Raw genomic sequence first — 14,482 nt, forward strand, 5'->3', positions numbered from 1 at the left:
CTGCCTCCTACTATCTCCCTGTCATCAGATTTTCTCACGTGTATCGGAGTAGAAGGTCAACAAACCTCATCACCACTCACTGTTCCGGTCCCAGCTGGCCCATTTTCTGGTGTCTTTGCCAAGTTTCTGGTGTCTGAAACCTGTCCTGTTAACCTCCTAGGAGCTGATCTCCTTCAAAGGCTACGTGCTACCATCACCTTCGGTGATCAAGGGATGGAACTGCAATTACAAGACCCTGCCTCACAAGAAGGCATTGAAGATCGTTGTGTTCTTAAGGCCTTTCCTTTGATGATGATGACACTGCAACTGACGCCTCCCCCGGACTTACCTGACCTACCTACCGCTTTGTGGTCAAACGGACCTGAAGACGTGGGTCTACTCAAAGTGCCTCCAGTCCACCTCAAACCTGGGTACCCGTACCCCAGACTACCTCAGTATCCACTTAAGGCTGCCCAAGAACAGAGCCTTGGAGTTCAGATTACCTCCCTTCTACGTTCTGGAGTGCTAATTAGGTGTGTCTCACCCTGTAACACACCCCTGTTTCCAGTAAAGAAGAAGATAACTCCCGGGGACCCTCCGAAGTACAGACTTGTACAGGATCTCAGAGCAGTCAATTCAGCCACCATCTTGGAAACTCCTGTGGTACCTAACCCAAACACCTTGCTCTCCCAAGTGCCTACTTCTGCAACACTTTTCACCGTCATTGACCTGGCCAATGCCTTCTTCAGTGTCCCCCTTCATGAAGACTCACAGTTCTTATTTGCTTTCACGTTCCAAGGATCTCAGCTGACCTGGACCAGGACGCCACAGGGTGCCCAGAACTCCCCTAACCAGTTCACTCAGGCTATGAAGATGATTCTGGACCCATGGATATTGGGAAATCTTCACGTCACGCTTCTCCAGTATGTTGATGACCTACTCCTCTGTGGAACTGAAGAAAATCTGTTTGCTGCTTCTGAGTCCTTACTCCTCTTCCTCCACTCTGCCAACTGCAAAGTCTCAAAGGCCAAGGTCCAGTGGTGCAAAGAGAAAGTTGTCTTCCTCGGACACTGAATCTCTCAAGGCTCGAGACACCTCACCGAGGACAGAAAATATGCCATCGAGGACATCCCTTATCCGAAGACGTACTCTGCTATGCAGTCTTTCCTAGGACTCATTACCTACTGCAGACAGTGGATTCCGGATGCTTCAAGACTCATGCAACCCTTGTATGACTGTCTCAAAACTGGAGGACCAGATTGGGAACATGCTGAAAATCCGTATATCTATGCTCAGCAAAAGGACTGTTTTCTGGCTCTCTAGGAAGCTGGTGTCAGTGCCCCTGCTCTGGGTCTTCCTGACTACACTCAGCCGTTCCACCTCTTTGTTTCAGAGTCTGAAGGATATGCCTCTGGTGTGCTAGCACAGAAACATGTTGATCGTTTCCGTCCTCTGGCCTACTACTCAGCCAGACTAGACCCTGTTGCCAGAACTGCTCCATCCTGTCTCAAGGCTGTACATGCGGCCCATGTTCTCCTGGACAAGTCTGCTGACATAGCACTTGGTCATGACTTGGTCATTCAAGCTGGACATGATCTCTCTGCCGTCCTTCAACAAACATCTCCTAAGCATCTGACGAGCCAAAGACATCTCAGGCTTCAGTGCTCTTTACTTCTGCCTTCCAACATCACTTTCCAGAAATGTACTACTATCAACCCAGCCACTTTGCTTCCACATTCTAGGGGGGAGTTACCTGAATGGTATAAGGACTTACCAGACTGGAGATCACCCGGTGACCCACATGACTGTGTAAAAGCACTGGAACAAGAAATCTCTGCACCACAGAATGTGGTAACTCAGGAACTTCTCAACCCTGACTTGCAACTATGGACTGATGGATCCCGATTTGCAGACTCTTATGGCAAGTTCCACACTGGATATGCTGTCACCACTGACACAGAAGTCCTTCTGGCTGAAGCCTTACCACCTCACCTGTCAGCTCAGGAAGCTGAACTTGTGGCCCTACAACAAGCATGTTATCTAGCAGAAGGGAAAACGGCCAATGTCTACACCGACTCAAGATACGGCCATGGAATCTGCCATGATTTTGGATGCCTATGGAAGTCCCAAGGGTTCATTACGGCTACAGGAACCCCTGTTAAACATGCACTAAGGATAAAAGCCCTGATGGAGGCACTGGAGCTCCCCTCACAGATTGCGGTGATCAAAGTTAAAGCTCATGGGAAAGTCAACTCGAAGGAAACTAGAGGAAATCATTTAGCAGACCAAGCTGCCAAAGCTGCTGCCATAAAGAATGTCTCAGCAAAGTGGGAAGAAGAAGAAACAGCACCTGAAAAACCATATTGGGAAGACACTGCTACACCCGTGATGCCTGTGCTTACCAGAGCACAAACAAAAGAACAAGCAACTAAAGATGCTACCCAAGCCGAAGAAGAACGAGACTTTGAGAAGTCCAAAGCCCGAAGAAAGAAGAGGGAGTTGATAGAAGACATGGAAATGGAATACCCTGCCACTGGATCTGTCTGGAAGCCAGCCCGACCACCTGAAGAAAGATTGTGGGAAGAACAAAAGTTGATCTCTAAAGAAGAAAGAAGACAGTGGGAAGCTGCAGGAGCCATTCATGGGAATCGTAGTTCTGCCGGACAATACGAATTTCCCAGACTCTATAAGGTGGATGGGAAACCCTGTCTACCCAAAAGAATGTATCCAGCCGTTGCAGCATGGGCTCATGGATCAACTCATCGAGGAAAGAACCAAGCTCTAGCCTGTATCAAGAAGCTCTACTGGGCCCCAGGAATCTCTACCACTGTCACAGCCTACTCAAGAGCCTGCCCAGTCTGTGCCATCTGTAACCCAACAGCCACCGCCAAGGTTCCGCTTCAGCATCTTGCCAAACCAGACTACCCTTGGCAGAGAATCCAGGTCGATCATATTCAGATGCCCAAGTCAGGAAAGTATGAGTACGTCCTAGTGGCCGTGCATATGTTCTCAGGATGGCCTGAAGCCTACCCAGTGACTAACATGACTGCCAAGACTACAGCTAAGAAACTCATCACTGAAATTTCGTGCAGATTTGGAATTCCCGAAGTTGTTGAATCAGATCAAGGCCCAGCCTTCACTGCCAATGTCTACGAGGAATTGTGGCACATGTTAGGGACAGATCTGGGTCTACACACCCCTTATCACCCCTCCAGTTCAGCCAAAGTTGAAAAAATGAACTCCACAATTAAGACCCAGTTGCTTAAAATGAGCCAGGACCACCCACTCCCATGGCCAGATTTGCTCCTCGTGGTCCTATACCATATCAGACACACCCCACAGGGAAAACACGGCCTGACTCCCTTTGAGATTCTTTTTGGTGCTCCACCTAAAATAGGAGATATTAGGCCCCAAGAGTTGTCTGAGACAAATGATAAAGTTGTACAATTTGTGATTGCATTGTCTAAAGAACTGTCTAACACCCACCCTACAGTCTCTGTTTCTCTTCCAGAATCCACAGGTGACGTGGTCCATGACTTTGTGCCAGGAGACCTGGTGTATGTGAAAAAGTTTGTGCGCAGAGACTGTCTTCAGCCAAGATTTGAAGGACCCCACACGGTGATCCTGGTTACTCCCACTGCAGTAAAACTTGAAGGAAAGAGCACCTGGATCCACGCCTCACACTGTAAAAGAGACTGAACCAGTGTTTAGTCACAGTAGTGACTGAAGGGAAATGTTGCTGTTGTTTTTGATCTCGGAGCTGGGGGCCATCCTCGCCCCTACCTCTTCGGCCCCTATTGTGTTGTGAATTTGCTTTTTGCTCCCTCTAGTGGTTACTAGTTTTTTGACTCTGGTTTTTCTGTCATTCCTTTTATCCGCACCTGGGTCGTTAGTTAGGGGTGTTGCTATATAAGCTCCCTGGACCTTCAGTTCAATGCCTGGCAACGTAGTTATCAGAGCTAGTCTGCTGTGCTCTTGTCTACTGATCCTGGTTCCAGTTATATCAGCTAAGTCTGCCTTTTGCTTTTTGCTATTTGTTTTGGTTTTGTATTTTTGTCCAGCTTGTTCCAAATCTATATCCTGACCTTTGCTGGAAGCTCTAGGGGGCTGGTGTTCTCCCCCCGGACCGTTAGACGGTTCGGGGGTTCTTGAATTTCCAGTGTGGATTTTGATAGGGTTTTTGTTGACCATATAAGTTACCTTTCTTTATTCTGCTAACAGTAAGCGGGCCTCACTGTGCTAAACCTGGTTCATTTCTGTGTTTGTCATTTCCTCTTACCTCACCGTCATTATTTGTGGGGGGCTTCTATCCAGCTTTGGGGTCCCCTTCTCTGGAGGCAAGAAAGGTCTTTGTTTTCCTCTGCTAGGGGTAGCTAGATTCTCCGGCTGGCGCGTGTCATCTAGAATCAACGTAGGAATGATCCCCGGCTACTTCTAGTGTTGGCGTTAGGAGTAGATATATGGTCAACCCAGTTACCACTGCCCTATGAGCTGGATTTTTGTATTCTGCAGACTTCCACGTTCCTCTGAGACCCTCGCCATTGGGGTCATAACAGTTTGCCAGGCCAGTATTAAATGTTTAATGCATTGCAGAAGAGGGATTATAAGAAAGAAGATTCTGAGTTTTTTTTTTCTTTTTCTCCTTCCCCTTTACCTCAGAGTGGCTATGCTTGCTGCAGACATGAATGTCCAGACCTTGATTACAAGTGTGGACCAGCTGGCTACTCGTGTGCAGGGCATACAAGACTATGTTATCAGAAATCCTAGGTCAGAACCTAAAATACCGATTCCTGAACTGTTTTCCGGAGACAGGTTTAAGTTTAGGAATTTCGTGAATAATTGTAAATTGTTTTTGTCCCTGAGACCCTGTTCATCAGGAGATTCTGCTCAGCAAGTAAAAATTGTTATTTCGTTCTTACGGGGCGACCCTCAGGATTGGGCTTTTTCGCTGGCGCCAGGAGATCCGGCATTGGCTGATCTTGATGCGTTTTTTCTGGCGCTCGGTTTACTTTATGAGGAACCCAATCTTGAGATTCAGGCAGAAAAGGCCTTGCTGTCTATGTCTCAGGGGCAGGACGAGGCTGAAGTGTATTGCCAAAAATTTCGGAAATGGTCCGTGCTGACACATTGGAACGAGTGTGCACTGGCCGCTAATTTTAGAAATGGCCTTTCTGAAGCCATTAAGAATGTTATGGTGGGTTTTCCCATTCCCACAGGTCTGAATGATACTATGGCACTGGCTATTCAAATTGACCGGCGGTTGCGGGAGCGCAAAACCGCAAATTCCCTCATGGTGTTGTCTGAACAGACACCTAATTCGGTGCAATGTGATAGAAAAACCGCAAATTCCCTCATGGTGTTGTCTGAACAGACACCTGATTTAATGCAATGTGATAGAATCCTGACTAGAAATGAGCGGAAAATTCATAGACGCCGGAATGGCTTGTGCTACTACTGTGGTGATTCTACACATGTTATCTCAGCATGCTCTAAACGTATAGCTAAGGTTGTTAGTCCTGTCACCGTTGGTAATTTGCAACCTAAATTTATTCTGTCTGTAACTTTGATTTGCTCACTGTCATCTTATCCTGTCATGGCGTTTGTAGATTCAGGTGCTGCCCTGAGTCTCATGGATCTCTCATTTGCTAAGCGCTGTGGATTTACTCTTGAACCATTAGAAAATCCTATTCCTCTTAGGGGTATTGATGCTACACCATTGGCAGCAAATAAACCGCAGTATTGGACTCAGGTTACCATGTGCATGATTCCTGAACACCGCGAGGTGATACGTTTCCTGGTTTTACATAAAATGCATGATTTGGTAGTTTTAGGGCTGCCATGGTTACAGACCCATAATCCAGTCCTGGACTGGAAGGCTATGTCAGTCTCAAGTTGGGGCTGTCGTGGTATTCATGAGGATTCCCTGCCTGTGTCTATTGCTTCTTCTACGCCTTCGGAAGTTCCGGAGTATTTGTCTGATTATCAGGATGTCTTCAGTGAGTCTGAGTCCAGTGCACTGCCTCCTCATAGGGACTGTGACTGTGCTATAGATTTGATCCCAGGCAGTAAATTTCCTAAGGGAAGACTGTTTAATCTGTCGGTACCTGAACATACCGCTATGCGTTCATATATCAAGGAGTCTCTGGAAAAAGGACATATTCGTCCGTCTTCTTCCCCTCTTGGTGCGGGATTCTTTTTTGTGGCAAAAAAGGACGGATCTTTGAGACCTTGTATTGATTATCGGCTTTTAAATAAGATCACTGTCAAATTTCAGTATCCTTTACCGCTGTTGTCTGACTTGTTTGCCCGGATTAAGGGTGCCAAGTGGTTCACCAAGATAGACCTTCGTGGTGCGTACAACCTTGTGCGCATTAAGCAAGGTGATGAATGGAAAACCGCATTCAATACGCCCGAAGGTCATTTTGAGTACTTGGTGATGCCTTTTGGGCTCTCCAATGCGCCTTCAGTTTTTCAGTCCTTTATGCATGACATTTTCCGGAAGTATCTGGATAAATTTTTGATTGTTTATCTGGATGATATTTTGGTTTTTTCTGATAATTGGGATTCGCATGTGGAGCAGGTCAGGTTGGTCTTTAAAATTTTGCGTGAAAATTCTTTGTTTGTCAAGGGCTCAAAGTGTCTCTTTGGTGTACAGAAGGTTCCCTTTTTGGGGTTCATTTTTTCCCCTTCTGCTGTGGAGATGGACCCAGTCAAGGTCCGAGCTATTCTTGATTGGACTCAGCCCTCGTCAGTTAAGAGTCTTCAGAAGTTCTTGGGCTTCGCTAACTTCTACCGTCGTTTTATCGCTAATTTTTCTAGCATTGTGAAACCTTTGACGGATATGACCAAGAAGGGCTCCGATGTAGCTAACTGGGCTCCTGCTGCCGTGGAGGCTTTTCAGGAGTTGAAACGCCGGTTTACTTCGGCGCCTGTTTTGTGCCAGCCTGACGTCTCACTTCCCTTTCAGGTTGAGGTGGATGCTTCGGAGATTGGGGCAGGGGCCGTTTTGTCGCAGAGAGGCCCTGGTTGCTCTGTTATGAAACCTTGTGCCTTTTTCTCTAGGAAGTTTTCGCCTGCCGAGCGAAATTATGATGTGGGCAATCGGGAGTTGTTGGCCATGAAATGGGCATTTGAGGAGTGGCGTCATTGGCTCGAGGGTGCTAAGCATCGTGTGGTGGTCTTGACTGATCACAAAAATCTGATGTATCTCGAGTCTGCTAAACGCCTTAATCCGAGACAGGCCCGCTGGTCATTGTTTTTCTCCCGCTTTGATTTTGTTGTCTCGTATTTACCAGGTTCAAAGAATGTGAAGGCCGATGCTCTTTCTAGGAGCTTTGTGCCTGATGCTCCTGGAGTCGCTGATCCTGTTGGTATTCTTAAAGGGAACCTGTCACCACGTTTTTGGAAGATGGGATAAAAATAGCGTTAAATAGGGGCAGAGGTGGGCGTTACATTAGTGTGTGTGTTATGCGTTTATTACCCACCTAAGTTGCCGAAATAACTTTGCAAAGTCTCCGTTTTCGCCTGTCAATCAGGCTGGTCAGGTCGCATGGGCGTTGTCTTCCCCCAGATTTGGCGTAGTTTTCCGTTGGTGGCGTAGTGGTGTGCGCGTGCCCAAAGTCCGGAATCCTCTTCCAGGGGATTTAAAATAGCGCGGTGTTCGTTATTGCATTGGTGATCGGTGGGCGCGGCCATCTTCCTTTGGCCGCGCGTGCGCAGAAGCGGCGCTCTGCTGGCCGCGGCTTCAGGAAAATGGCCGCCGCGATATCCATCTGCGCACGCGCGGCATCCCGCGGCCATTTTCCTGAAGCCGCGGCCAGCAGAGCGCCGCTTCTGCGCACGCGCGGCCAAAGGAAGATGGCCGCGCCCACCGATCACCAATGCAATAACGAACACCGCGCTATTTTAAATCCCCTGGAAGAGGATTCCGGACTTTGGGCATGCGCACACCACTACGCCACCAACGGAAAACTACGCCAAATCTGGGTGAAGACACCACGCCCATGTGACCTGACCAGCCTGATTGACAGGCGAAAACGGAGACTTTGCAAAGTTATTTCGGCAACTTAGGTGGGTAATAAACGCATAACACACACACTAATGTAACGCCCACCTCTGCCCCTATTTAACGCTATTTTTATCCCATCTTCCAAAAACGTGGTGACAGGTTCCCTTTAAAGATGGAGTTATCTTGTCAGCTATTTCTCCGGATCTGCGACGTGTGTTGCAGAGATTTCAGGCTGATAGGCCTGAGTCTTGTCCACCTGACAGACTGTTTGTCCCGGATAAGTGGACCAGCAGAGTCATTTCCGAGGTTCATTCCTCGGTGTTGGCAGGTCACCCGGGAATTTTTGGCACCAGAGATCTGGTGGCCAGGTCCTTTTGGTGGCCTTCCTTGTCAAGGGATGTGCGGTCATTTGTGCAGTCCTGTGGGACTTGTGCTCGAGCTAAGCCTTGCTGTTCTCGTGCCAGCGGTTTGCTCTTGCCCTTGCCTGTCCCGAAGAGACCTTGGACACATATCTCCATGGATTTCATTTCTGATCTTCCGCTATCTCAGGGCATGTCCGTTATCTGGGTGATATGTGATCGCTTCTCCAAGATGGTCCATTTGGTTCCTTTGCCTAAGCTGCCTTCCTCTTCCGATCTGGTTCCTGTGTTTTTCCAGAACGTGGTTCGTTTGCACGGCATCCCTGAGAATATTGTGTCAGACAGAGGATCCCAGTTCGTTTCCAGGTTCTGGCGATCCTTTTGTAGTAGGATGGGCATTGATTTGTCGTTTTCGTCTGCTTTCCATCCTCAGACTAATGGACAGACGGAGCGAACCAATCAGACTTTGGAGGCTTATTTGAGGTGTTTTGTCTCTGCTGATCAGGACGATTGGGTGACATTCTTGCCGTTGGCTGAGTTTGCCCTTAATAATCGGGCTAGTTCCGCCACCTTGGTTTCGCCTTTTTTCTGCAACTCTGGTTTCCATCCTCGCTTTTCTTCGGGTCATGTGGAGCCTTCTGACTGTCCTGGGGTGGATTCTGTGGTGGATAGGTTGCAGCAGATCTGGAATCATGTGGTGGACAACTTGAAGTTGTCACAGGAGAAGGCTCAGCGCTTTGCCAACCGCCGCCGCGGTGTGGGTCCCCGACTACGCGTTGGGGATTTGGTGTGGCTTTCTTCCCGCTTTGTTCCTATGAAGGTCTCCTCTCCCAAATTTAAACCTCGTTTTATTGGGCCTTACAAGATATTGGAAATCCTTAATCCTGTATCTTTTCGTCTGGATCTTCCTGTGTCGTTTGCTATTCACAATGTATTTCATAGGTCCTTGTTGCGGCGGTACATTGTGCCTGTAGTTCCTTCTGCTGAGCCTCCTGCTCCGGTGTTGGTTGAGGGCGAGTTGGAGTACGTGGTGGAGAAGATCTTGGATTCTCGCCTCTCCAGGCGGAGGCTTCAGTACCTGGTCAAGTGGAAGGGCTATGGTCAGGAGGATAATTCCTGGGTGGTCGCCTCTGATGTTCATGCGGCCGATTTAGTTCGTGCCTTTCATGCCGCTCATCCTGATCGCCCTGGTGGTCGTGGTGAGGGTTCGGTGACCCCTCACTAAGGGGGGGGTACTGTTGTGAATTTGCTTTTTGCTCCCTCTAGTGGTTACTAGTTTTTTGACTCTGGTTTTTCTGTCATTCCTTTTATCCGCACCTGGGTCGTTAGTTAGGGGTGTTGCTATATAAGCTCCCTGGACCTTCAGTTCAATGCCTGGCAACGTAGTTATCAGAGCTAGTCTGCTGTGCTCTTGTCTACTGATCCTGGTTCCAGTTATATCAGCTAAGTCTGCCTTTTGCTTTTTGCTATTTGTTTTGGTTTTGTATTTTTGTCCAGCTTGTTCCAAATCTATATCCTGACCTTTGCTGGAAGCTCTAGGGGGCTGGTGTTCTCCCCCCGGACCGTTAGACGGTTCGGGGGTTCTTGAATTTCCAGTGTGGATTTTGATAGGGTTTTTGTTGACCATATAAGTTACCTTTCTTTATTCTGCTAACAGTAAGCGGGCCTCACTGTGCTAAACCTGGTTCATTTCTGTGTTTGTCATTTCCTCTTACCTCACCGTCATTATTTGTGGGGGGCTTCTATCCAGCTTTGGGGTCCCCTTCTCTGGAGGCAAGAAAGGTCTTTGTTTTCCTCTGCTAGGGGTAGCTAGATTCTCCGGCTGGCGCGTGTCATCTAGAATCAACGTAGGAATGATCCCCGGCTACTTCTAGTGTTGGCGTTAGGAGTAGATATATGGTCAACCCAGTTACCACTGCCCTATGAGCTGGATTTTTGTATTCTGCAGACTTCCACGTTCCTCTGAGACCCTCGCCATTGGGGTCATAACACTATTGTAAATAAGAATTCTGGTCCCACTATTCTCTGGGTAAACCTGACAGCCCCGGTAAATATCTGGCGATTTGATTTCTGCGATGTAGTCAAGTGCCCCGAGACTGGACGGGAGGTAGAGGGAACCATCCAGTTTTATATGTGTGTTACCAGACATGACAACAATAATTGTCATTATTGGACAGATGCTGCCTGGAATACGGGGGATGATTGGGGATATAAACCTAGCGAAGCCACGTTCCCTAAGGATGGGACGGGTAGGAGTCTTCGTGAAAGAATGCATCTAACAGCCCTTCTGCAACCACTTAGGGGCTGTAAATGGGGTAGAAGCTGTCACCCCCTCCTCCTAAATCTTGAAAACCCCCAATCTGCTGATCTGCAGACGTTTGTACTGGGAAGACATTATAATTATGTATTTAGTAGTGGATATTATGGGAATTTAGGCCACATACAGCTCCGAGATATTAACTCCAAACCAACCAAGGCCCCTGTTACCAGTACAGCTAAAATAGGCCCAGGTGAGCGTTTGCAAAATGTAGTTAATGAAGTAATCCCCATTCCAGGTCTCAGTTGGCAAGAAGTTTTCTCCATAGAAACCCAAACAGCCCCAAGGAAAAACCTATGGTTAGAATGGGTAAGATACAATGTAAGAGTCCAGAATATCTCTGTAGGATGTATTGCTTGTGCTGCTGCGAATACACACCTATACACACATGCATTGCTTTTTCCTGATGACAACACCACTGCTTGTGTCATGAATCTGTTGAAGGGTCTGAAGCCCACTGATTGCCCAGATTATGTCCCACTAATTCATGAGAAACCCAAACTAAAGGTTCCAGGAGAAGTAACCGTATTAGCTGACAATTACACCTGTTATAAATCCCATGACACCACAGGTACACCAGTAGGGATCTTCGAGACAGGTTTCTGCAAAGAGAACAGTTCTCTAGATACTGACTTGCTAATTAAACATACATAATATATGTACGATGTTTATTGGTTATGTGGAGATGGTAAGCTCCGTCCTAGGTTGCCTAATGCCTGGACAGGTCAATGCACCCTTGTTAAACTAGCCATGCAGTTCAAGATTTTACCTTGGGATCCAGAGGCACCTGATGAACCTACCAGAAAGAGGAGAAGCCTTGATCAGCTCCACATGAGTTATGAAGAAGATCCACTAGTATATATTGATGCCATTGGAGTGCCAAGGGGGGTGCCTGACCAGTTTAAAGCTCAGAATCAGATTTATGCCGGCTTTGCTTCTATAATCCCACAGGTGCAGATTAATAAAAATGTTGATTGGATCAATTACATATATTATAGTGAACAAAGGTTTGTCAATTTCAGCCAAGATGCCTTTCAGGGTATAGTTGAGGAATTGGGCCCTAACACTAGAATGACTCTCCAAAACCGACTAGCCCTTGATATGATTTTAGCTGAGAAAGGAGGAGTTTGTGGGATGGTAGGAGAAGAATGTTGTACCTATATCCCTCAGAACTCTGGAGTGAATGGAAAAACCATGATAGCCCTTAAAAAGATAACTGGGTTAGCAGCAGAATTGAAAACTAATGCTGGAGTAGACACATCTTTCTTTTCCGGCTGGTTGGGTGGGCTCAAGGGATTCCTTCAACAGGCCTGTCTGGTACTGATTGCCCTCCTTATAATTGGATCGATAATTCTCTGTTGTGTTATTCCCTTGTACAAAAAGGTTATTGCCAAGGCAACTCCGACTGGCATTTTCCTCAATCAAGAAGTAGACCCACCAGAGTACGATGGTACTGATCCAGGGGAGATCCTTAAGTATGTCCCCCTCAAGAGAGTAGACAAAACCCCCTATTCTCAAATGATACTAAGAGATTTAGTTTAGGGACAGTGGGAGAACTCCATGTGAGGTTAGTGAAGGGTTCAGCTGCCTGGAGGCCTCTCGCTAGGGGAGAGCTTCTGAGGTGTCTGGATGAAGAAATCCACCTCCCCTTTTCCCATCACATGGACAGTCTCAAAGGATCTTTCTTTAAGGGAAAAACTTAGTGTTTAGGGGGGATTGTCAAGGTGAAAATATATATATCTTTATACTCTTTTTGTACTGCTATACTTTTATACTGTGAAACAATAAGTTTTTCCTATGCTTGCAGATATAACTATTTAAGATGGCTACCAATATTCACCTTTACCCTAGTTTTCGTCTCTGAAGGAAAAAGTATCGTTTCTTCTGATATTGAAACTTCTGGAATGTGAGGAAAGGAGGATTCGCAAGGACACTTCAAGACAAATCAGAAAGGACTGAATATTAGACATATACTGCTTAAACCCCGCCTATTGCATTCCTTTTTGTAGAACAATAGTACTGTGTTTTTGGAAATAAACGTAGTTGCTGTACCGCTGTGGACATAAGTGGACGCACGGACATCAGCTAAGATTGAATCAGCTGCGTGTCTGACTCATTTTTACTCGGTACCAGATGTCCTGCACACACTTTCATTTGGAATGACTGGTGAATGAGGGTTATTGTCGTGACGACCCCGAAATTTGTACCCTTGTGGTTTTTGAATTCCTGTCCATCATCAATGTTCGTCCCCAGCAATTCGCCCCCGGATGTTTGTACCCTTGTGGTTCTTGAATTCATGTCCATCATCAATGTTTCGCCCCCGGAAGTTCGCCCCCAGATGTTTGTACCCTTGTGGTTCATGAATTCCTGTTCATCATCAATTTTTCACCCCCGGCAGTTCGCCCCCGGATGTTTGTGCCTTTGTGATTCATGAATTCCCATCCGTCATCAGTGTTTCGCCCCCAGCAATTCGCCCCCGGCAGTTCGCCCCCAGATGTTTGTACCCTTGTGGTTTTTGAATTCCTGTCCATCATCAATGTTTCGTCCCCAGCAATTCGCCCCCGGATGTTTGTACCCTTGTGGTTTTTGAATTCCTGTCCGTCATCAATGTTTCGCCCCCGGAAGTTCGCCCCCAGATGTTTGTACCCTTGTGGTTTTTGAATTCCTGTCCATCATCAATGTTTCGTCCCCAGTAATTCGCCCCCGGATGTTTGTACCCTTGCGGTTCATGAATTCCTGTCCGTCATCAATTTTTCGCCCCCAGCAGTTCGCCCCGGATGTTTGTACCCTTGTGATTCATGGATTCCCGTCCATCATCAATGTTTCGCCCCCCAGCAATTTACCCCCGGCAGTTCGCCCCCAGATGTTTGTACCCTTGTGGTTCATGAATTCCTGTCCGTCATCAATGTTTCGCTCCCAGCAGTTCGCCGCCGGCAGTTCGCCCCCGGATTTTATTGTTATACCTATTACATATTAAGTTAGGATCTTGGAGATGGGAATACCCCTTTAAGGCATTGTTCAGAAAACAATTTCCTTGTATAATAGTTAACATAACTAAATGCCGCTCATTATAACTTTTATAATTTATGAATATTTTTACTTACCAAAAGAAAAACTTTACTATCAGGCTTCACCTTGTGCTTTTCCATGTATTTTATTAAACTACTGTTAGCATACCTGAAAAATAAATTTGGGAAAAATAATACAGGACAATAGAGTGGCATTAAAATATCTAGTGCGCTTAGAAAACATTTTTACAAGCTTCACCAAATATTGTTGATGGCCAAGTACAATATCTGAAGTGCCCACTGGCAGCAAAGATGTTTGTCCCAAGCTAAATGATACAATCAAAATAGGCATACTTAAGTAAGCACTTGGCATCAATTCTTTTCATCAATCAATACACTGTGAATTTTGGCAACAAAACAGTATTCTGCTGTAATGATTGCATTAGAGCTCCAGCTCCTTATGCCACACACATTGACAAAATATTCTTGCAGCCCATACAAAGTACTCTAGCTACCCAGGACACTAAATAACAGTTTGACTGATTAGTCAGTACACTTGTCACTTAAATGGCTGCCATGTAACACTACACTTCTAATGTAGTAGCTGCAGATGAATCTGAAACGTCCAGTGATAACAGTGGGAAAGCCACAGAAGCCACAATCATGATAATCAACTGATCCCCATAATGGCTTCATTGCTAAAAAAAAAGTTGTCACAGTGAGACAATGTTTTAAACTATACTGTATCTGCAATGATGATATGCTGCCCTAGTCAAGGACAGAGGACAAATGGCAAATGTAAGAACAAATA

The 14,482-nt window shown here is 46.5% G+C and overlaps 1 protein-coding gene across 2 annotated transcripts in view; it reads right to left on the reverse strand.

Moving 5' to 3' along the window:
- CDK19 (cyclin dependent kinase 19) overlaps window positions 1–14,482 on the reverse strand; it is a 367,636-nt gene that overhangs the window by 61,013 nt on the left and 292,141 nt on the right. For both annotated transcript variants that reach the window (XM_077289462.1, XM_077289463.1), the window contains one exon: window positions 13,768–13,840. In XM_077289462.1, coding sequence (XP_077145577.1) covers window positions 13,768–13,840 — 73 coding nt within the window. The remainder of the gene's footprint in view (window positions 1–13,767; window positions 13,841–14,482) is intronic.

This window comes from Ranitomeya variabilis, chromosome 2 (assembly GCF_051348905.1).
Source record: "Ranitomeya variabilis isolate aRanVar5 chromosome 2, aRanVar5.hap1, whole genome shotgun sequence".
Taxonomy (NCBI): Eukaryota; Metazoa; Chordata; class Amphibia; order Anura; family Dendrobatidae; genus Ranitomeya; species Ranitomeya variabilis.